Here is a 24,977-nt window from a genome sequence, read left to right as displayed (position 1 = left end):
AAAATAAGAGGTAGACTCTACTTTGTTTTCTGATATTTGTTTAGACATCGTAAAGAGTGTCACAAGATGTCCCTTTGAAGTAATGCTTTTCACAAGGGTGGAAACAGTCATTTATAGTGTTTAAAAAATAATCTTAAAAAGGCATAAAGCTGCAAACAAGCAGTAAAAATCTGTTGCAAAGTCAGTTTTTTTGAGTGCCCAAGAATTTCTTAATGTTGGTATTTGTTTACAATTTAAAAAAAAATACTTCTAAGTTGTCAGTCTTCAGAAAAGCATGAAAGGTGTAATAATTGTACATTGGCTCCATTAAGTTAATACGGAATATTATGGAAAATGGTTTTCACTCTTGAAAATCCCCCTACAACTATAAAAGTGCAAATGAGATTGTCCCTGCTGCTTTCGTCAGGCCCATGAGCCTCAGAGCAATAGGATATTTATAAGAAAATTCCAGACATAGCTGCGCTGCCGTGATCCACAGGACCCAAACACTCCTGGTTTTGTCTCTTGTCCCGTCTTAAGAAAAACAAAGAGCCATACAGTCTGTGTTGGAAGACATCAAATCGCTGTTGTGACTCGTTATAGGGAAACACGAGGGCCGGTTCCTGGAATCATTAGCTTTACTTTGCAGAAAGTACCTTCTCCATGTGTCCCAGCACTCTGGTGGGTCACAAGTCACTGTCTCTCTCCCCTAACGACCCCAGCTGCCTTCAGGGGACCGTCAGAAACGGACTGTCCCCATGTTCCTGGGAGGGATTTCATTTTCTGTAACATCATGCGGCTATCCCTTATGTTTGTGGAAAAGTCTATACATTTTTATCAGACTAACAAAGACACAGGCATGGAACAAATGGGCGTGTCTGTGTAGTAATCTCAGGTTTTGAACTTGGAGCAGCTGCACAGTGGCTAGAAAGGAAAGAATGTTGTATATTTTTTGCACTAATATAATAAATTTATTGTCTAATTATGATATTATTTGCATATATAATGCATTTGTACATTTTTTATTAAGACTTTTTTTTAATTCATTTTATGTACCAGACACAGATCCCCCTCTTCCCTAGAATGTTGTATATGTAAGAGTCATTTCAATTTTCCTGATTTGATTGGGAATCTAGTTTAGTAGAATACATTTGGATTTTCTTCAGGAAACATGTTGTCAGCCTTATAGGTACTCTACCTTCATGGTAATGTTAAGGCATCTCAGAAAGAATTGTTTGAGGAACACCAAAGGAAACATTTGGATCTTTTCAGCTCAAAGATAGCCTCATAAAATTATCTCATTGTAGAACCTTTATGATTTCAAACCTATATAAATTACTCAAATAATAAAGGTATATTATTAGGAACTTCAAGTTTCTGTGAGGAGCATTGAATTTTGACATTCAGGGTAGAACTTTGATATTTTTTAACATATCTATTATATGAACTAGGATGTCTCCACGCCTGCTAATAAGGCTATATATATTCAGGAATAGCTCTATGGCCTTTAAGTAAAATCTTCATACAATTTCAAAAACTGATCTAGACATTCAATCAATACAATAAATTTGCAAGCACCTATATCTAAAAATGTACCTGCTGCCCCATCTGCTGAGCTACAATAAAAGCAAGAGATGGTTCTTGCAAAACCATGAAAACATATCTAATTGGAAAACTGTCTACCCTTCTTTAGTTCTTCAATTTAAATCTAAATTAATAAAATAAAATGAATTCAAGTTATCTTCTAAGTTACTCTAGCCACCTGTGAACTGCATGGTAGCCACATCTGGTTAGTGGCTCCTACTTGGGCCAGAAGAGTCTTTAGGTTTTTGTGAGTTCTATTCAAAACTCTGACATATTTTAATGTCTTCTTATATATTGTCATTTTTAGGGAAAATGATAAAATAAAAATAAGTATCTTTCTAAGAATCAGCTAGAAACCTGCGGAAATATTTTTTTTTCTACTGGATGGGTCTTTATGATTTGATTTTAGCAGTACATGTGTGTGCCGTATTTGGAAGTGGTGTGGGATAAGGGGGAAAGCCAAAGCCATTTGATCAGCAAGGACTTTTAGAAGTAAGTAAGCACTTCTCAGTTTGAACCCCATCATGAAATCCTGGTGACTCTAAGCTTTGTATACACCCCATGCAGTGAACTTCTGTCGGCCTGGACAGCAGACCTGAGGAAGTCTCACAGAGAAGAGCCCTCCTCCTTCCTCCCACCCATCGCCTGTCATAGTTCCTCACTGATAAAGTCTAACTGGGAGGCAGATAGCATAGGAGTCTAATGACGTAACTTATTCTAATAACTTCATGGACCCGGGGAGGCTAAAGATACTTAGCACCTAGTGTATCAAGAAAAAGAACCGTGATCTCTGCTGGGTTTCTGTCAGTTTATACCAGAGGCAGAGTTATAAAGGAAAGGGGATCGTGAATGCCTGGAAAGAATCAGTCTACAAGGAGGACACCCAGAGAGTATAACGTTGATTTTCATGCAAGTAAAAGCAACCCACTGCAGCCGCACACGCCCTCATTTCAGTGATTTCACAGTTAGTATGTCACTCATACAATCACCAGTGCAGGTCACCTGGATGACAGGACATCTGCTGTGCCTTGTGATTTAGCAGTGCAGTGTCTTTACATCTTGTGGTTCTGCGCCCAGTAGAATTCTGGAGTTTCCATGCAAGCGACCTGGTCTAGATCAAAGAAGTATCTTCTAAAATATTTCTTTCAGGTGCAACAGGAAAGAGACTAACAAAGCCCCTCCCAATTATTGAAAGCCCCAGTTCAGAAGTGACACATATCCCGTTGGCCTTTTCTATCCCGCAGACCTGGTCACATGACCTCATCACATACACTTGCATATGTGGGGAACTGGAGATATGTGGGGGGCGTGTATCAAGCAGCCGATTAATTCTACTCTAGATCCCGATGTAATTCCATATCATAGTCCCAGAGACGACCTCAAACACCTTTTTGTCACACACAGTCTAACAACCATTTCTTCCCCATGTAATTGACATTGAGACATGTTGGTTCTATCAGCCAAAGCCCTTGATAAGGGAAAGAAGTCCCAATATCACAAGTTATCTGCTTATGTTTTCAAACTTCTAGAAGGTTTAGAATTTGAGATTCAGAATATGTTTCAATATCTTATTTGAATCCCCAAAATATGGTATTACCAACTCTATGTGTCAAATTTTTCTAAAGTCACTTTTAGAAACTGCATGGCTTTTTGTTTACATTTGCTTTCTGAGTTATTACTATTTTGTGGGTGAAGGGTGGGGTGGTGTGGTTACAGGTGTAGTATTGTATCTGTTAGTGTGAGTGTGCTCATATATATGCATGTGCTCATGGGCGTGTGTACAAAAGCAGGCAGAGGCCACATGTCCCTTTGAGAAGCCTTCTTCCATTGCTCTCTACCTTGATTTTTGGAATGTTGTGTCCCACTGACCCTGAAGCTCAGTGGTCAGTTAGGGCAGGCCAATGAACTTCAGTGATCTGATGCATGGAGCTACATCCACCACCACCACACAGTGCTGGCTTAAAAGTACAGGTGTCCACGGGTGTTGTTACAGGTACAGGTTTCCACTGGTGTTGTTACTGGTACTGGGTTTGTATGTGGGACCTGGAGATCCAAACTCAGGTCCTCATAATTTATGGCAGGCACTTCCCCATATGAGCCATCTCTCCAGCCCTTACATTTATTTTTAATTGAAAAAGTATATGATTTTGCCCTGTAAAACATGCTGTTTCCTTAGGGTTTCAATTCTTGTAGTAGTTAACCAAAACCCAACCCAACCCCAGTGATATTTCTATAGACCACGTTTCCTTGGGCCAGTCTTAGGGCAGAAAGTTCTCTGGACATCGCATGGAGCTGTGGACACACTGACTCCACCACTGGCTGCAAGAAAATGAAAATCAGAGGGAATCCTTGCCACCTGTCCTGCAAAGTACACCAAGATTTGTAGAAGGAGATTTCAGAGAACGGGGCCACAACTGTCCTGTGCCTTTTGCCAGGACTTGACTCTTGGGACACACGAGTCTCACAGTTCCAGAAGCATCTCTGATAGCTGCAAAGCAGGGACCTTGGTGGCCGTGCTTCGTTTTCCTGATTTTGTTTCCTTGTTCTGTCTTCTTCACCTCCATCCAAAAAGGTGAATGCGGTGCCACCAGGAGCACTGGGAAGCCGCAGAGACTTGGTCTGCATTCTGAAAATACAGGGGTTTTTCACAGACGTTTTCCCAAATTGTTAGTCTAAATATACATCCTCAAGAATCTAAATAACAGACACCACATAGTCCACAATGCAGAAGTGGAAGTAGAAAACACACACACACTCACACACACACACACACACACACACACACACACACACAAGGACTGGCTTCTTATTTGAAGAAACAAACAGGAGCAGAATCCGAAGCGCAAGCCCAGGAACAGCCTGGAGAAGGAATTGTTTGGGCATGTGTAATGGATGCGCTTTGTGCTGCCAGCCTCTTCTGCTCCATCCGTTTAAACTAGATCTAAATTCGCTCTTGCTCACCAGCAAGGAGCCACAGAACACTTTATGATGTCCTTGTAGTGGAAGGATCCAGGAGGGATTGGAGTTGGAAAGTGCCGGCCTCCTTTCCAGAGGGAGGAGAGAAGGAGCCTCCGTGAGGTGCATTGTCTGTGTGTCCCCACCACAGCATGTAGGCAGCAAATGCTAAAGGAGCTTGAGGAGGCTGGCTTTCCCCTCCTGTTGTCCCACACAACTCATCCTCAGGCAAAGTTCAAGCATAAGCAGAGGCCACGCACCTCTGGCCCAGAACAAAGAGAATAGTCACATGCAATAATGGTCTCTGAACATCTGAAAGACTGTTTCAAAGGCCAGACAGTAATGGCAGTGGACTTGACTCAGAGGACGGCCCCTTCTTGGGCCCTCACTAAGATCCATGACCAAATGTGTTCTCTGGTCCTTGGCCCATTTCTGATGTCAAGTGGAGGAGTATAACATAGCAGGGAATGCAGGAGATAAGGAGTGCAGAGCCAGAGTGAACAAGAGGTGGAGCTTGGAGGCAGATATGCTTATATGTGAGAGCTCCCAGCCTCTCCATAGGAGGATACAGAGAAAATGCTTCACAGTAAACAAAGAATCAGAGAAGCACTATGAGGCCATTAGTGTGAGGGCTGGCCTGCTTAAGCTTAGCCAAGATGGAGACGGACACACAATAGAGTAGTTCTCACTCAGAAGGACCCCCCAGCAGGATGTGGTAGCACATACCTGTAATCCTGCACTCAGGAGGCTGAGGCAGGAGGACCAACAGTTTGAGGCCAGTTGGCCCATGGAGCAAGAGTTTGCTCAGAACAATAAGCAACACTAAAGAAATGACAAAAAAAAAGATCCAGCTGGCCTGGAAATAGTGTGTTGGGTTCTGTGAGGAAGACAAGCAAAGGTGCCACCAGCAAGGATAGCTTACTTCCCAGTAATGTTTGCATGTTGTGTATCCATCCCCTACTGGAGTGCAAATTTCCTTTGAAGCCAATGATTTAGTTAAGCCAAGTTTCACACTTGGCTGCCCTATTCATCACGACACTTGGTGAATTGTACTTTGCTTGAGCTGTGTATAAGCTTCACTATTAAGGAATACCATTTGTTCATTAATGTTCGGCAATAAGGTATTACTTGTAGAGAGAGAGATGAAACTCCTGTTGTCTCCCACCTGGACTTCATGCTCATTGGTGCAATGGGGGTGATGACAACGTTGATGGACACAAGAACTCATGCCAACTGGAATCTGAAAAAGTGCTTTAACCCTCATGTGGTCACTGTAGATTTCTGCTTTGGGTCCCATTTCTAATGGATATCTTATGTGTATTACTCAGTATTTTAGAACCTAGGTTGCCCAAGGTGCCCAATCATCTAGGTTTCAATTTGTAACATGGAGTTGTTTTTAAAGGTAATTATGATGCAAGATGCAAAGTTATGTAAAAGTTGCTAACTACAGAAAGATCTGCACTTTATAAAAATCAAATGACTTAAACTGCCTTACAGTGCTTCATAGCTTGCCAAAGTGCCTACCTGTACCACTGCCAAACTATGAGTGGCCTTTCATCAAGCATCTATTTAACTAGTGAAACATAGTTTCCTATACATGTTCTTTGGACAGGTTAGGCCTGCTCCTGAGTAAAATTAGTTCATGCATCTTCTGAGCTGCTAGAGTTCTAAGACATTTCAAAGTGACTTTTAACATGTTATTTGAAACTGATAAAACTTCACCCTTTTTGCTGGGGCTGTTGGGGCATAGGTTCTTGACAAAGTGGGATATTCACCATTGAAATAATTTAAATGAGAAAAAGAGATACTAGGTGAGAGAAAGAGAAAGGGGGTAAGAAAGGAGAAGGGAGAGGCCTACCCTGGTAATCATCATAGAGCCTTCATCCAGTAACTAATGGAAGCAGATGCGGAGATCAACAGTCAAGCACCAGGCTGAGCTCTGGGAGTCCAGTTGAAGAGAGGGAAGAGGGATTACATGAGCAAGGGGGGTGGGGTCAAGATCATGATGGGGAAATCTACAGAGACAACTAAAACCAAGCTCATAGGAACTCACAAACTTTAGACCAACAGCTGTGGAGCCTGCAAGGGACCAGACTAGGCCCTCTGCATATGGGAGACAGTTGTTAGCTTGGTCTGTTTAAGGGGCCTCTGGCAGTGGAATCAGGATCTATCCCTGGAACATGGCTGGCTTTTTGGAGCCCATTATCTATGGGGACATCTTGCTCAGCCTTGATGCAGGAGAGGGGCTTGGTCCTGCCTCCACTGAATGTACCAGGCTTTGCTGACTTCCCATGGGAGGAGGCCTTACCCTTTTGGAGGAGGGGATGGGGGGGGTCGGTGGAGGAGGCTGAGGGAGCAGGAGGAGGGAAGAGAGGAGGATCTGTGGTTGGTATGTAAAATAAATTTAAAAAAGAGTAAATAAAAAATAGATGCTCTTTTTAAAAAAAGAAAGGAGAAGGGAGATGGGCAGAGGGAACTAACATTATTCTCTTCTTGCCAGTGACTATGCTTGGGTTGACAGGAGCAATTGTATTGGTCATTCACTGGCCGGGGATGAATTCATATTTCAAATGACAGAACCCAGAGGACCCTCTTCCTCTGGTCTGATACTTCCTAGGCCAAGTTAGTACTTCTGTTCTGTTTTTCAAGTGATTATAATCATACACTATAAGAAAACTGAAATTAAAGGACACCCTGGGATGAGAAAACACAATTTAAAATTCCCTCAAAGCTGAGAAGGATATCTGTATTGGTGACCATTTCTTCACCATTAAGGGTACTGTCTTCATATAATATACCTTTGAATACTGGCCACATTAAAAAATGATCACAATATATCCAAATCTTAGTGACCTACACGGTCAACCTGGAGAAAAATAAAATGAAATAAAATAAAAACTTTTTCCTCCAGGATAAGCACATTTTCTTCCTGAGTTGCCAACTTTAATATCTCCACTCCATGAGTTTCTTTCTAGCATCTGTGCTCACATATGCCAAGAAAACGCTTGCTCTTTAATCCTTCTTTCCTGATGAACTTCCTTATCAGCGCCAAATAAACCCTACCATGGGCACATTTGAGCCATTAAAATAAAATGCAGTAATCTCTCAGGTCTCCAGGCTCTGAATTCTCTGACATTTTCCCTTGCTGAGCCTCTGGTGAATAATTAGCTTCCACAAAATGGCTCAGTTCCCAGAGCCAGTGAGGGGTTCCGGCAGATTTGACCACATTTTAATTCTGTTCTGGAAAACGTTTATGGCAGCTGGAACCCAAAAGCTTCAGTCTCATCCTGAAGAACAAGCCGAATGCGACACCTAAGGACGGCAGTTCTCCGGTCATCAAGTAGAAGGTGGTAGTGGTGAGGCCAGAGCATACTGTGTGGAGGGAGGTGGGGAGGCCAAAATAGAAAAGGATGTGATATCTTTTGTGGGGATGGGGGTGAGCTAATTATATTTGGAATATGGGGACACTGTGAAATGTGTTGAGGATGATCATTTTAATATTTGATGACTGAAGTTAATACCGCGTCCTTCCTTCTCGTTACCTTGCTAGTGAAGTTTATTGTCCACCCATCCTTCCCTCATTCTCTAGGTATGAGCTGGTTACATGCTAAGTAACAGTTGCAATGGCTAGCCTAGACTAGCGTACACCGAAGAGTGCTGAGGGAGCACATCTCTGTGAAATCATTTGTTGGCATGAAACACAAGGTTTGATTAAATGTGTGCGTGCGTGCGTGCGTGCGTGCGTGCGTGTGTGTGTGTGTGTGTGTGTGTGTGTGTGTGTGTGTGTGTACACATTCAGAGTGGCCATGCTACAACCTGATTTTAAGCATAGTTTTGTTTAGATTTTGTGTGTGTTTTGCTGTTGTTGTTTTATGTGACATATGTCTTACAAAACAAAATAATTGAAAGTTGTGTTAGTCAAGCCTTTAATTGAGATCAGTTTATGCCTAGAGCACTTTAATTATACAGCCATGTTAATTAGTATATTTTATTACTTGTGGTTTAGTATTATTAGATTAAGCTGTAATCTCTATTGATCCTTTGACTTGTTAACTAGCATGTCATCATTAAAATGACTTTTAGAGTTAGATTATCAGTGCCTTAAGTTATTACCCACCAAACTACATAAACAATGGGAAGAACTTGTACCAGCTGGTACAATGAACTGTATCACAACTCATTTTGCGATATTAAATTTTCCGTAGGACCCAAATACTAGAAATGCCTCATAACAATGCAAGATGGTCAAAAAGAGATACGCTTCACCACACTGAGAGACACCAAGCAGATATTTATTGTAACAAAACGTGTGGCTGGCAAGTGATGAACCATTTATAGAACACTTAAGTTACCATGAAGTATAAATTATAAAATGTACAGCCACAGAACAGCAGCCTGTAACTGTCTGGCTCCTGGGAAGAGCTGCAGTTAGACAAATCTAGGATCACAGAGAATTACTTAAAGTATAATGAGGCGATTGGGGCTGATCCGATAGTTCAGAGAGATAAGGTTTTGAAGCTCTGTTAGAAAACATGTTCAGAATTACATGACATGGAGGCGTCTCCTTGCTTTGTGGCCTTGCCAAGGTGTCACTGCCTTATCTGTAGTAATTATCTGGGCCAATGAGTGCTCCAGGTTACATAGTTCTTCAAATCATAAGTTGTCTTGTAATAATAGAGAAATGTATTGGTCTTATTCACAATTCCATAAATTCTAAGCCAAAGCATAGTTCAGTGCACCTGCATCTAGTAAAGATGTGTGGATTTTAGACAGATGTAAGAGAAGAAAATGACTTAGCAATCATAAGGAAAATTGTCTTTCCTTGAAGGTTTAGAATAATTTAATGCATAGCCAAATCACAGCTCTTGAGCGTCAGTTGTCAATCACTGCTAAGCCAGGGTCACATGCCACAGTCCTGCTGGACCTGACAGCATTACTGCCCAGTGTTAACTGATGCCAGGCTGGGGCCAAGAGCCCAGAGAGCACAGGCAATGCTGAGACCTCAGGCGAGCCAAACTCGGACCCTCTAATGGGCACATGCTCTATGCTGTTTGGGAGTTAATTGCTAGCATCTCATCTCTGTCCTTAATGTTTCTTCTGTTCCTGAGGCCAGAATTTGTGTATCATTCATCTTTGTGTCCCCAAAACTCTGTCCCTAACCCCTCTACAGAGGGGAAATCTCTGTCAGTTTTAAGGCCATAAGCCATGTCTCTCCTATGTGGTTTGAAGAGTCTTGAACTCTATCGGTTCCCAAGGCAAAGTTATATGTAATATTATTGTATTTAATCTGAAGTGAAATAAAATATTCTTAACTAGCTTTTCAAAAAAAAAAAACAAAAAACAAAAACTATTCACAATGACCCTCACTAGTGACTTACAACTAAAAAGTAAGGTATGGACATAGATGAGTGTTTGGAGGAAATCTTTCCCCAGGTCTCAGGAAAGAAGACTCACAGAATGGTTCTGGGTGTACACACATGTCATGGTACCTGTGAGCACATACACACATGTGCACACAAAATGAATAAATAAGTGTAATTAGAAATTAGGGGAGCCATCTTTTTTTTTTAGATCTCCATGAGCATCCCTCTGCCTGCATGACTTTTCTGCATGGATGGTCAATGTGGGTCTCCAGAGCATTTCTGTCCACAGTAAGAGAAGATTTCTTCTATCCGCAGGTGATTTTACAAATAGAGGAAACAAGTCCATGTAGTGGGAAACTGTCTAACTCTGTGCTTTGTAGGGCCTTTCCCCAAAGTTAGTGAGGTAGGTATATATAAATCAGTTTCAAAACCTCTGACATGTCTTTGCCTGTTTGATCTGACTTTGAGTGTGTTCGTCCAATGAGCAAGAAAGTAAACATACTCTGTAGGAGCAACATCTTATTTCAGTAAGATTGACTAATTACAGTGACTTAAAATCTTTATTTAATCTTCCTGCAGTTATCCTTTTAATGTGTTCTGTAATTACAAACCCTTTGGTCTGTTAATCTCTGATTCATTAGTGGGCTTCTTAAGTGTTTATTAAGGAGCACATGTAATAGTCTGGTAATTACTAATAATCTTTGTTCATAGCACATTTACAAAGATCTCTGCAGGGAGTTCCATTAGGTTCATCACCGCTTATCAGGCCACAGCTTCTATTAGCAATGACATACTCCTGAAAGTATAGAGGATTTATACAGTAACATGGAATGTCCCTTCTCTCTTGTGACTAAGAAACTCAAGAATTAAGTCTAGTTGTTGTTCTTCCTCCAAAATTCCATAGATCTATGTCTCTGTCCCTCTGTTGTAGCACCGAGGAGAAAGGCAGGCTGGGTCTGTTCCACATCACTGGAATTGTAACTGGGGATGTCTGTGTCTCCAGTGAGCCTCGCCGCCTTTGACACAGGGTGCAATTACTGCATGGGCTAATAGGTTGTGGTGGCATACAATGCCACTGAAGGAGAACTCGGTGCCACTTAGAGCTTTGGTGCCCAGGATCCCTGCATCCCCACCCTGAATGAAACCAAACCTTGCCACCTCCTTCTTGGTAGCTCAGATCCCTTTAATAGAGGACAGGCTTTGACAGACAGACAACAATCTAAGGAGAGGTGATGATAAAGAGGAGCGTTTGATGTGAACGGTCTCTGAGGGCTGAGTCGGATGGGAAAGACAGTGGAAGAGAACACAAGAACTGCTGCACTAGAAGAGGGTCCCCGGGAGGCGACAGCGGAAATAAACCCCACTTAGCACACCAAGTCAACTGGGTTTGGCAACAGTGCAGTGAGATGACTCACGACAGCCTTCACCCCCCAATTCCCTTCAGCTCCCCCCCCCAACACTTACCTCACTGAAAAGTCATCTAGTCTGTTCACTAGTGAGATGGCTCAGGGGGTGCAAGACGGAGATGCAAGTTTATTTCCCAGGAAGCACACAGAAGAGACCAGACTCCTGTAAGCTGTCCTCAGACCTCTGCATGAACATAGGCACACGCACATGCAAACACACACACACACACACACACACACACACACACACACACACACACGGACACACACACACGGACACGGACACGGACACACACACATGGGGAGAGAAAGAGAGAGAGAGAGAGAGAGAGAGAGAGAGAGAGAGAGAGAGAGAGGCAGATATTGACACAGACACACACACACAGAGGGAGATACACAGGCACACACATACTCTGTGACATACACAGACACACACCATAATTTTAAGAAGTTAAGAGCTAAAACAAAACAAAAATGAAATAAATAAAAACTTAAAACAGAGTGTGCACTGTGCAAATGTACATGTATGTTTGGAAATAATTCTATCCCCTAGGCCAGTTCAACCTTTGTAGTTAATACTGTATGTTCACACAGAGATATAATATATAATATATACATCCTACAACCTTTAATCCTTTGGAAATAAGACACTGCACACATCTGATATTTTTTGCACAAATTTTGACATTTTAAAATAACTTCATCCTAGCTATTCCACTTCATTCCACTTCTCACAGACGTCTTTTATGGCCATGTCTCAGAAGTATTCCAGAAAGCTGAAGCACCACATCTCACCATCACCACGCAGACAAGTTTAAAACGGATCTCACTGAGCACACATTTAAGTTAGTAGGAACTGCTGCAGCCATGGTTCTTGAAAAATGGTTGAGTCTGTGAAAATAAACACACTGCCATGTGTTAGGTACGTTTGTGTGTGGACACTGAGAGGCCCTCCCTGACCCTGGTCGCTGTCACAGTAACTTGCTTTGTATCCCACATGGAGCAAATGGCAAGACCAGTCACTCCCATCTCGATGTGCATGCAGTCTTGCACTGGCAGGTCCCATGGCTGATTGTCCTCTTGGCTCCTTTGAAGAGCTGCAAGGGTTTGAGAATCACACTTCTTTCCCTTGTGTTTGGTTCAGACTGGATGTCAGGCACCGAGTAGCTCTCAAAGTGTTACTGTATTGTGTGGGTTGTCTCTCTGGCAGCAACCGTTCTTTCTGTTAAAGTTGCTCAGATGGAGATTCCAGATGTGACCGAAGTACTTTTATAAAGACAATAGAGAGGTCCAAGTTTTTCTGTCTCAACACAATCAAGAGAGGGACGGCTTTGTCTTTGCAACTCTACAGAGTTGTATTACATGCCTGGAAAATTGTCTCCCTAAGCATAGAGAGAATTTGTTAGCACAGAATGCAGTTTGGAAAATGGTGAGGTAAAGCGGAAGGGAAGAAGAAAATTGCTGTTTTACATGATTGACCCAAATGCACTGTAATTATGTCAACTTAAAACAGCTCACTTAGAAGAACTGATAACTCTCTGGTCAGAGTAAGTCATATGTAGTGTAGCTAAATACTGCATACATCCCTGTGCAAAGTACAGGAATGCCATCTATGAGAGGCACAGTGGACACTGCTCTCTGTCTTCAGTGTGTTTGGCCCTCTGACTGTCTTTGCATAGCAGAAAATGCTGAGGCTTGCTGTGCGCTGTGCCTTCCTCTCCTCTGCACTGCTCATGCCATGCATGAGCCTTTGTGTCTCTTGACCCCCCCTCCGCCCCATGAATGGAGCACCATTCATCAGACAATCAGCTTCTGCGTGAATCACTCCTGGTCATCCCACTGACCACTCTAAGTACCTGTTCTAGAACGGGATTGATAACTAGTGAAGTTCAATCACAGATTTTTTTTTAACCCTTTCCTTCTTGACTCTTTTTGCAACGTACATTTTTTTCCTTTTTTTTTCTTTCTTTTTTTTTTTTTTTTCTTTTGTCAGCAACAGCTACCCCACAGAAAGTTCATCTCCCGCACCAGGATAGTAGTATTAAAAAAACTCACTGGCTGGTCTCTGACATTCCAAAAGGCCATTTCTAGACAGTGTGACTTGTATTGACATCCTCTCTTCACATGTCTCTTTCACCTAACCCACACGTTTCTAAAATGCAGAACCGTGTCTAAATGCAGAACATACACGCCAAGGAGTGGAACGCATGTAGCAAACAGTAACTCACATCAACTGAGTGTAAAATTGATTGCGACTATTCCTTTTTTATTCTGGAAAAAAGAAAATAAATTTCACCTAGGGAGTAAAGTGTCTTACTTCAAAAGCCAGGTTAGTTATACACGTTTGTGCAAGCCCATGTAATACCTGAATTTGTCAATATTTTAGGCAAACCTGGGTTTCTTAACCTCAGCAGTTAAAGAGAGGTTAATGTTGACTAGAATTTGGATGTGCTTGCATGGGTCCATCTGCTGACTCACAGGGCTGCCTGGAAGCAGGGTCACACATCTGTAAGATGGCCATCCAGAGAGCTGAACTGCTTAGCTACAGAGAAGATAAATGTCCTCTGTTGGGCTTTGGTTCTTCTTACCTAGGTACCCTCCCCTAAGCTTGATTAGGTCTGCATCCATCCTGGGCAAACAACAACGTGCGTTAGCATCAACGTGTCATGGCATCTTCCTGAAGTAAACCCAGGCAGGCTGCTGATGTGGAGGAATGCTTCCCTCATTTCTGTTAGGAAGCACAGCTTTCCCTCAAGGGCCTTTGTTCCTTCCTCCACCTGGACTGCTTCCCACTAGTCGGCTCTGTCTGCCTTTTGAGCCCCATGAGGGGCAGCTGAAACCCCCTTTCCCTTTGTGAATCCCTTTCTGAGTCTTCACAGAGAGCAGTAATCCCACCGCAGTCCCTAACACCTGGACTACGAGACGCCCATGCTACTTAACATTTCAGGTGTTTGGGATTAGCAAAGACTCTTAAATTTTCAATTTTGTTTCCTCATGCTTCTTAAAAGTGGACATAATGGGCTGAATCATTGTGAAACCCCTAACACCCAATATCATACGGCATACATTAAGAAAACACTTGGCAGTTTCGAAGAAAAGCATCTACAAAAGAATCTGACTGATGTAAAAGTATTTAATGAAAGATTGTTACAGATAGCATGAGAAACATCTATGTACATGTAATGCTTTTACAATAAATGTTTTAAATAATTTTATTAAACAATTACAATATTAGAGTTTTCGATGTCTCAACTAAACATGAGAAAATGTTTCATGACAGTGATGAACACAGGCCACAAATGTGCACATGCAGAAATGGGGGTGGTTATTTGGATGATAACAAAATCATATTTTAGAGATTGCTCTGTCTGCTACATGGTTATTTGTTGTAGAAACCCATACATAATTCTCCTCTTGCATTACTTTCCATGTAATGTTAAATTATTTTTAAAACACAGAATTATCTCATCTACATGTTGTAGTCCAGAAATACCCAAACCATCAAGTCTTTTCTTGTTGTAGAGAGGCCACTTACTGAGTCCTTCGTGTCAGTGGAACACACACACAGATGCACCTCTGCATCTAAAACAGTCCGAGTGAGCCAGTTGTCCCAATTCATGCTCTTCTGATAAGTTCATTATATTTAGTTTTTGAGCGTGCATGCATGTGTGTGCGTGCATGTGTGCATGCATGTGAGTGTATGTTCCTGTGTATGCATGCACATATAACAACCTTGGATGTCACTCCTCAAGTATAATCCACCTTGATTTTTGGAGGTTGGGTTTCTCACTAGGCTTGGGCTAGGAGAGTCTGGGTGGCCAGTGAGCCACAGGAATCTCTCTGTCTCTACCTCTCCGGTGCCGTAAGTCCGAGTGTGTACTGCCATGCCTGGCTTTTTCATGTGGGTCCTGGAGATTGAAGGTGGGATCTTAGGATTTCACAGCCAGGGCTTCACAGACTGAGCTATCTGCACAGCCCCTGCCCAGTTTACATCTAGGAGTTGAGCTCTTGTCCAGAAACCAAGCTTCTAGATTGCCCCAGTGCAGCTTCAACTGTGACTAAATGCCCCGCACAATTAAGACGAATATGACATTTTAAAGTTTAACAATAGCCAGCACAATGTTGTGGATTACTGATCGCTGTGTTAAAGATGAGCAGGAGGACATGTTGAAATATCCACAAAAAGATCAATTGAAGAGGAAAAAGACCACCCCAAATTCACACTCCTTTAATTACATGCCTGCTGCTGTGCATTCTGGCATCATGTCCCCATATAGAGATTCATTCTGCCTTCACAATTGTTCTCTGCTCCATGGCCCCCCTCTATACTACCTGGTCAGCCAATAAACACTACTTAGTTTAGGGATTTTTTTGTGACCTTTTCTGGAAGATCCCTAGACAGATGCCACCCTAGTGCCCAAAATCATCAACTTTCCATTTTACAAAATCCAACTGTAATTTCAGCTTTGCTTCAGCTGCCCAGTGGGTTCCAGCACAGTGAAACATTCACTCTAGTCTGTGATGAGTCTGGTTTTGAGCATAATTCCCCAGGGTTTACAACTGTAAGAGCATTATCCCTAGAAGAAGAAGTATGAATGCCATAATGCTAATGATATGAAAAATATTTTGAACTAGATAATATCAGAAGTAAATCTGAAAAGCACCTACAAGGGGAAAAAAAAGGAAATAGGTGAAATTATGGCAGGAAACTGAGGAGAAAGAGGGATCTTAAATCAGAATATAGGATAAAGAGCTAAAAGTGAAGGGTAAACAGACTAGATAAACCAGAGACTGGATTTTAAAAGGCATGTGATAAAAATTGAATAGTTATTAAAAGTTGAAGTGTCACATCGGAGGCTTCTATACTGGTTACAGTGGAAAAGAAGTAACTATATCAAGGAAAGAGAAAATAAAATAGGATGGAGCACATCTCCACTGAGCAACAGCTACGCCAAAGACCTTGTCCCACGCTGAAGCCATGATGGCAGATTGCAGCGGAGTCAGTTCCAAATCCACCCTAAGAGTCTAACTTGTCCCATACTAACTCCTCTGTACTTCTAAACCTTTCTACTAAATATCTATTGAAGGACGTTTGATGTGGATGTCTTTCTGTATGCTGTGAATACATGTCGCTCTGATTGGTTGAGAAATAAAACACTGATTGTCCAGTAGCCAGGCAGGAAGTACAGGATAAGTAGACAAGGAGAATTCAGGGAAGAGGAAGGCTGAGTCAGGGAAGACGCCAGCCCGCCTTCCAGGGAGCAGCATGTAATGGCACACAGGTAAAGCCACGGAACACATGGCGACACGTAGATTAACAGAAACGAGCTGAGTAGTTAGTCTGAGCTAATGGCCAAGCAGTTTTAATTAATATAAGCCTCTGTGTGTTTACTTGCGTCTGAGCAGCTGCAGGGCCAGGCAGGACACAGGAAAACTCCAACTACAAGCTGTAACTGTATATTTCTTCCATACACATCTTCAGATTTCTGAAGTATGTATTAGACCAATGTATGACATCTGTGCATGCTTTTCACACACACACAAGAAAAATCTAAATGCCTTAGGATATATCTATCTGGCTGAGAAACAGAAACATGGGTTCTCATAAAGTACAAAGGGCCAGTAATAAGGTAATAAAAGAAATAAGGTAGAGATTATATAAGAACAACAAATTAATGAAATCCATAGTAATGGTGAGAATATTTTAAATCATCCTGAAAAAGCTACATTTCTAAGACTTTTAAAAACAAGAAAACTGCAGGGCGGTGGTGGCGCATGCTTTTAATCCCAGCACTCGGGGCAGAGGCAGGTGGATCTTAGTGAGTTTGAGGCCAGCCTGGGCTACAGAGTGAGTTCCAAGACAGCCAGGACTGTTACACAGAGAAACCCTGTCTCAGGGGAAAAAAACAAAAACAGAAAAGCCATTGGCCAAATTTCTAATGTACATTTTTTTCTGTTATCATTTGATTTTTTTCTAGGTTCCAGGTTCAGAGAAGTATAACAGACCCACAAAGTTACAGAAGCTTAGGCGACAGCTTCCGGATGATCTTCCGAACAGAGGGGTATGTAATGTCCTGCAGACTGCATATTGATATGGTCATTTTAATGTATTTCTACTTGACAAATTTTCTTATTCTTCAATAGTTTGCTTTCTAGTCCTAGCCTTGTTAGGGAAAATGTTCTTAAAAGTGTGCCTTCCTATTTTGTTATGTTTTTCCTAATTTGAATGAAAACTGAATATGTATATATAGTGGAAACTACTCCAGGGATTATTAATAACCAATCTTGACTTAGGGCAATTTATAATTTATGGTATTAAGGCTATGAAGTTTTCTTAACTGTATTATCTAAACATACTAATTACTTTTACTTTGGGACTTAAATATAATACTCAAATTCATTCCTTGTTTACAAGGAGATTTAAGAATCTATAATCAGGACCCTCTCAGCCTTCCCCAGTAGCCCATCTCTGTACTCATAAAGTTTCTCTGGTCCCACCCACCCTGTGTTCACTTATAAAATAATCATTTAGAGACTTAATATTATTTATAAACTGGATGGCCTATAGCTCAAGCTTCTTGCTAGCTAGCTCTTATAACTTAACCCATTTCTACTAATCTATAAGTTGCTGAGTGTTTTGTGGCTTACCAGTACTTTCCTGGTGACAGGCTGGCATCTCCCCCTACTCTCCTTTCTTCTTCCTGGCTCTGTATTGGATTTCCTGCCTCTCTATAACCTGACTTTTCATAGGCCACAGCAACTTCTTTATTAACCAGTCATAGCAACACATATTCACAGCATACAGAAAGACATCCCAGTCTCCCCAACTCTTTCCAGTGACCTCTCTCAGCCTCTCCTCTTAGCCCATCATCAATCCTTTCTATTGCTATCGGACCTACAGAAGCATTCTCTACTAGGGATCCCAAAGCCACCACACTTGCCTAGGATCCTGAGAGGGCAAGAGCAACCAAAGAACAGAACACCTACCTAACAAAGACGAGCCCAAATGTTGACACCAAGAAACACCTCAAATGTCATGACTCCAGATGCTTAGGTCCCAGCACAAAAACCAACACAAACAGCCAAGACAATAAGCCTCCTCCAGAAGCCAGTAACCTTATTGCAGTAGGTCCTGAGAAATGCAATTTAGCTGAAGCATGAGACAAGGACTTCAAAACAGAAATTATGACTATGTTCAAGGACTTTGTAAAAGATACAAATAAATCTATTAACAAAGTCTGTGGAAATATAAACATTTAAGTAAAATAATTAAAACAAGACACAAAGGCAGAATTAAATAAATCACTGAAGAAAGCCCAAATTGAAATAAAACTGCAAATGAAAAATTTAGGATGTCAGCACAAACCTCAGAGGTAAGACTCACCAACCAGATTACACAAAGTGGAAGACAGAATCTTGAGTGTTGAGGATAAGATAAAGGAAACCGATCCCACAGTCAAAGAAAATGTTGCAACTAAAAAACACAAATAAGAGAAAAACATACAGTATTTGTGTTTCTAGGTCTGTGTCACCTCACTCACAGTACTGTTTTCTAGTTCCATCCATTTACCTGCAAGTTTCATTATTTTGTTTTTGTCTTATAGTTGAATAGTATTTCATTTTGTGTACGCACCACATTTGCATTTTGGTTTTTCCATTTCATACCTATGGTGAAAAGAGCAACAACAAATGTAGTCAAGCAAGTATCTGTGGAGTGGGATGTGAAGTCCGCCCTTGGGACTATGCCAAGAAGTACTATAGCTGCGTCGTGTGGTAGGTCTATTTTTAGCTTTGGGGGGAGTTCTCCACACTGATTTCCAGAGTGGCTGCACCAGCAGTAAATCAGGGTGCCCCCTTTCACCACATCCTCAGCGGTGTTTGATGTCAGTTGTTTTCTTGATGTTAGCCATTGTGTGTTAAGATGAAAGGAATTTTGTTGTGTGTATGCACGCCCATGCGCAAGCAGACCACAGCATATGTGTAGATGTTACATGACAACTTGTGGAAGTTGGTTCTCTCTCTACCATGCAGCTTCCAGGGATCGAGCTTGGCTTATCATAAATGCCAACAAGTGTCTTTTCGCCAGCCCCAAATTTAATAGTATTACTATGTATACTCAGAATTCTCCATGCAACTCTGTGTGGTAGGTTCCCTTCCAGTTGGACAGAGAAAGGAACTAAGACTTTGAGAGCTTGGCAATAAGTGTTAGGGCGAGTACTCAGATCCAGACCTACTTAAGCCTAAAGCCCAGGCAGCTAACTGTTGAGTTCACTGCCTCACTTGTCAGGTGATGCTATGAATGCCATCCTGCTTGGTCTTTTATCAGTACAAACTCTATCATGGATATCTTGCCATGACAGCATAGTAATTTATTTATCTGTGTGCTATAGTTTAGAAAATGAATCTCTTCAGTGATCTTTGTGAGGTTTTTTCTTTCCAGATTTTCACTATTATAAACAACATACTCACTTATATGCTTACATATTTTATATATCTATGACCCACAAAACCAAATGTTATGTACATTTTATTTTGTAGATATTAAGACATTAGTTTCTATGCATGTATTGACTTTGCACCCTTAATATTTAAGAATTTTTATTTCTCCTCACCCTCCCAAGATGGGACATTTTGAATTATTACTTGGGGAGACTGTCATTAATGTGTACCTCCTGTTTACCATCCAAGAAGTAAGAAATGAAGTTGTATTATATGTTACTGGCATTGAACACAGTTATATCATTAGGGGTTGTTTCTTTCATGAATTAGCTGTTTGTACCCTTTACCCATTTTTCTTAGGTTAGTCCTTTTTTATTATTATAGATTTGTAGGAGGTCAGTACAGATTATATTGTAGACACAAATTCTTTGTTACATGTATTAAAGGTATTTTTCCTAATTTGACTTTTGTATTAAAACTGTAATGCGGTAGTCTCTTTGGAGTTTAGAGTGCCCATATCATGATTTTGTGGTAATATCTATTTTTCCTTTGAGCTATCTGTCACACTAAAAGACTACAAAACAAGGAAAAAAAATCAACAAAAATAAACTTTTTTCTGATATTTCACATTGGCATTTTTAATTCACCCAGAAATTCTTTTTATAGTATGTGTAAAATCATTATGTTTCATTTTGAGATGGTTAGCCAGTTGTCCAAGTACCATCCTTCACTTACTAGCTGGAGATGCTACATTTCAATTAACACACTCCTGTGTGCTCACCAGCCCAGCTTCCTACACTGGGTTTTTATCTCTATGTAGGCATCATGCTGTTCTAATTATTTTATCTGCGCCAGTATCATATTTTTAAACTATTTGATCAGCAAAGTATTTGGGGACTATGTCAAAACATGCCTTGCGGTATAAAGTTCAAATTCCTGTCGTAGTGTGCAGAGCCCTTGCTGGCATACCCTTCTTCTTCTTCAGGCTCATTTTTCCTACCCAGATGTGCTACAGGAAGCCAGCAGTGTGGGGGCTTCTGATCTCTCACTCTTAGAATGTTTGCTAGTTGTCTTTCTGGAGAATCAAACCACCTAATCCACTTAAAAACCTTCTTCATTCAGAAGTGACTTCACATTCCACCACCCCTGAGCCCTTTTCTCTAGCTTATGCTCAATTGTTTCCCTTCCCTCCCACATATAAGCTGCATAAAATGTGTCCTGTGTTGTTGTCTCACATGGTCCGCCCTCAGAATGTGTTTCCTTAAAGGCCATTTCTCATTTAGCTTTGCATGTCTGGTGCAATGTTTGGTCTGAGGAAAGAGAGGATAAGTATACTAAACGTGATTCAAAGTCCTTGTGATTCAAAGTCTTCCTTGCTACACAATACAGCTGCAAATCCAACAAAGATGCTGTGGTCTACACGCTGTGACGATGTGATAACAAGCATCGGGCATTGCCAACATTCTTATATTTATGGTGAGGGTTATAAATCATGCTTGTTCTGCTCAATAGATATATAAAATTAAAGAAATCATAGTATATGATCTAGTCAACAAGATGTCCCTTTCCAGTAAAGCAGTCCTGTTAGCACCAGCAAGCTCTCTAAACTGTAATGGATATCTCTGAATTAGACGCGGGTGATCCTTCACCAGGCTCTTTATTTCATTTATGTTTTAGGGAAAACTGATGTCTCTGCTTTGATATCAAATAATCCAGCAAACACACAGTGTGTGTGGTCCTTGTATAACAAAATCGTCCTTTTCCTATACTGTACATATAATTGTGTCTACAGCAAATTGATGTGTTTTTTTCTGCAGTGCCTGTAGATCTAGACATGCTGTTACTCAAAGATCAGAGAGCTCTGCTCCTAGAAATGGAAATCTTTGTTTTAAAAAGGCTACACATACTTTTTGACACCCAAGAAGACCATTTAAAAGCCTTAAGTTAAACAAAGACCACTAACAACAACAACAACAACAAATAAAAGAATGAGAACAACTTTTAATGCATGCTATTAATTGTTTTTCTTAGTAAAAGCCATTTTTTGAGTACACTGTATTCTTGGGGATGGTTTCAGGTGCAGATAGGCCTGTCTGAGATCTGAAGGGAGAGACCAATTCATTGGCTGGTGGCATCTCAACCTTAAAGACACTGAAATCTGTTAGTGTATCTAGTCTCTGTGCACACCCCCATCCCCACCATAAGACCATGAAGCACTCCTCACTACCACTCTCAGTGATGCAGTTCCCACCCCTGTGTCCAGAATTCATTGCACTGTCAAGAAGACAATTCCTCAACCACCACTGCTTCTGCTTCCTTGTGCTCATTCCATTGTTAAAGACGTGGCCTTTTCAAGAGCAATTTAATTTTTCAAAAAATTTAAAGCCTTACAGATTCCAAACAGACATTTCTGCGGTTTGCAATTCTTATAATTTGCGTTCACTGGAGAGAATATAGAAAGAGGGACCCAGACAATGAATGTAAGAAAGAGATTTGTCCCTGTCACTGTGAGAGTGCCTCCACTGTCACCATAATTCTTCCTCTCTGTGGCCCCTGACAGAAGTAAACTAACCAAATAGGTCCAGTACTGTGGGATAAAGTAATCATGAAAGGTGAAAAAGGCACAGCCAATTTGATTAGGGGCCACTAAAGCCAGTAGGTTTCATGTGCAAGCTCACCTGACAAACCGTGCCTGGCGTCCATGTCTACACATGTTCGTGCATCAGGCCTCCCTGGCATCCATGTCTACACATGTTCATGCATCAGGCCTCCCTGGCATCCATGTCTACACATGCTCATGCATCAGGCCTCCCTGGCATCCATGTCTACACATGTTCATGCATCAGGCCTCCCTGGCATCCATGTCTACACATGTTCGTGCATCAGGCCTCCCTGGCATCCATGTCTACACATGTTCGTGCATCAGGCCTCCCTTCCCTTGGCCTCGAGGTATTTTATGAAGGATTTCTCAGTCTGCTTTGTGCTTGTCATTCTCTTAAGAAAGACCACTCCCATGGGAAGAACAAGGCACCATGATCCAAAAGGTGGTTCTCCCAGAAGGAGCTGCCACCATTACACCTCAGCTGCGCTAACTCCCCGCAGAAGGAGGTAGCGGGAGAGGAGACAGGACGATGGAGTTTTTCCAAAGGAGTGGAAGGGGGAAATTATGTCAGTGAGTCCAGGATGGTCTGCCTACCTCTGCTCCTGTTCCTCCTCCATTGCTCTTCCTGAAATAACGAGAAAAAAGGAAGTTCACAGAACAGAAGTCGTGCTGATAGGACAGGGAAAGAAGACACATCACAACTTGTGTTTCCTTAGTGTGCTTCCCACAGTGCCCTGGGCTTTCTCGACACCTCATCTGATGTTTGTGAGGGGTAACCGAAGATCGGAGAAGTTAAATAATGTATTCAAGGTTGTATCACTATTAGTGTCATAACCGTGGCCTTTTTATTTTACTGTGTTGCTTTTCCCTAAAAGACCACATTTTATTATATGTTGATTATAAAGAAGACAATGTGGAAATAGTAACCATAAAAAGCTACAATTTTCAAATAGCTATTATATAATTTTTGATAGTTTTACTTTCAAATCACACAGCAATTTAAATCAGCCTTTGTCCCTCCCTCCAGTGACTATAAAAGCCCCCAACAACTAGTGTATATCCAGTCAACCAAATCTTGGTGATTCTGAGGCAGCACCTCAAGCCCCTGGCAACTCAAGACTTAATCCAATCATGCCACATTCCTTGCAGGCAAGTGCATAAGTTCGTGGTTTTTTAGCCAGTCTGCTCCCATCCTGTATGATCCTTAGCTCTCTTCTGACAATAATTTTTGGACTTTGGTATGCTTAAGGCCAGAAACTAGGAAACAACTAGGTCAGATTAAACTCAGTTTCAAATGAGAAACATGTTGATTGCTGGTGCCTTCTGAAACATGGCATTCTTCAGAAAGTATTGCTGTAGAAAATATGTGGTTGCTTTGGGGAGAGCATCTGAACTGGGTTTTTCTTTGCGATTTGTTTTCTGTAACCACGGATGCTGCACCACGTATCATCTTACAATCAGACCACTCGGTGATTATAATATTTTCTAGTTAAATGACATTTAAGGCCTCATTTTATGAGCTCCAGCATAATTGGCTAATTTGGTAAACTCCAGATGTGTGAGATAATGTGGCACTCATTTAAGTGCCTTTCAGACGGCAGAAATGGCACAGCCCCAGGAGGTATAATCACCCCTCCTTGTTTTCATTAAGAAGGGGAGAGAGCTGCTGGTGACACAAAGGAAGTAGGATTCTATCAGTCTAAACCAACAATTTGCTAAGATTTGGATGTTTTATTTTAATCAGTGGACTCATCAAAGACCTTCAGTGAGTCTTCTTTCTAAAAAAATAAATAAATAAAGTGGTTTGCTGAACCTGACGTGGCTAGCTGCTTTGAAAGCACCCTTGGAAAACAGATAAATCTAACACTGCAGAAAATGCCTTGAAACTGTTCCTCATGTGGATGTGAGAGGAAACCATGGGACCGAACAGAGAAGGGCAAAGATAACCTTTCCCGGAGTTGTGAATTGTAGTTATTTTGGTAATCAACATCTTTACCACCTAATAGATTGGAGCCCAGTTCTTGTTGGTGCTGGTTTTTTATTTGTTTGTCTGTTTTGTTTTTTTCTCAACAGAAATCAACTCATCCACTCAGCATTGCCAGGCTGGGGTGGAGTAGGTGACTTCCCCATCCTGTTGCTGGTTACTCTTATCTGACGGTAGATCCAGTGACATTCGCACATGTCTGTGTCTTCACTCAAATGGGTTCTGCATGGCAGTCCTTGGAGATAATCTACAGTATATATTAGTGTCATGGATATCATTGTGTTTGCAAGTCTGTCTTGCCCAATTGTAATTGCTCTTTTTTTTCCAAATTTTTTTTAATAGGTGCAGTTCTAATTTGGAGAACATACCATAGTAACTTTATCCAGTAAGTCTTAGGAATGATAGCCAAGGTGCAGAATATGGCATCTAGTAGACAGAAGCCATTGTCTACTCCTGAGTCTTCTATTTCTGAAAGGAAGACAAGAGATGCCCAATTGTGGGTGGTATAGATGCATTATCATTCTTAGATGATCTGTGTTCCTTTGATAAATTATATGTTTATTTCTCAGTATGATGTACTAAATTTTAAACAATTTGTCAAAGGAACACAGATCATCTAAAAATGATAATGCTGCATTTATGTCATCTACAATTGAGCATTGTTA

At 41.3% G+C, this 24,977-nt stretch overlaps 1 protein-coding gene across 1 annotated transcript in view; it reads left to right on the top strand.

Annotated features, from left to right (window-relative positions):
* The window catches only part of Slc25a21 (solute carrier family 25 member 21), a 463,568-nt gene that overhangs the window by 312,416 nt on the left and 126,175 nt on the right, over positions 1-24,977 (top strand). The window contains exon 3 of the mRNA XM_036206183.1: positions 17,266-17,349. Within this exon, the coding sequence (XP_036062076.1) occupies positions 17,266-17,349 (84 nt within the window). The remainder of the gene's footprint in view (positions 1-17,265; positions 17,350-24,977) is intronic.

Source organism: Onychomys torridus, chromosome 14 (genome assembly GCF_903995425.1).
Source record: "Onychomys torridus chromosome 14, mOncTor1.1, whole genome shotgun sequence".
Lineage (NCBI taxonomy): Eukaryota > Metazoa > Chordata > Mammalia > Rodentia > Cricetidae > Onychomys > Onychomys torridus.
This window is presented reverse-complemented; position numbering and strand designations above follow the sequence as displayed.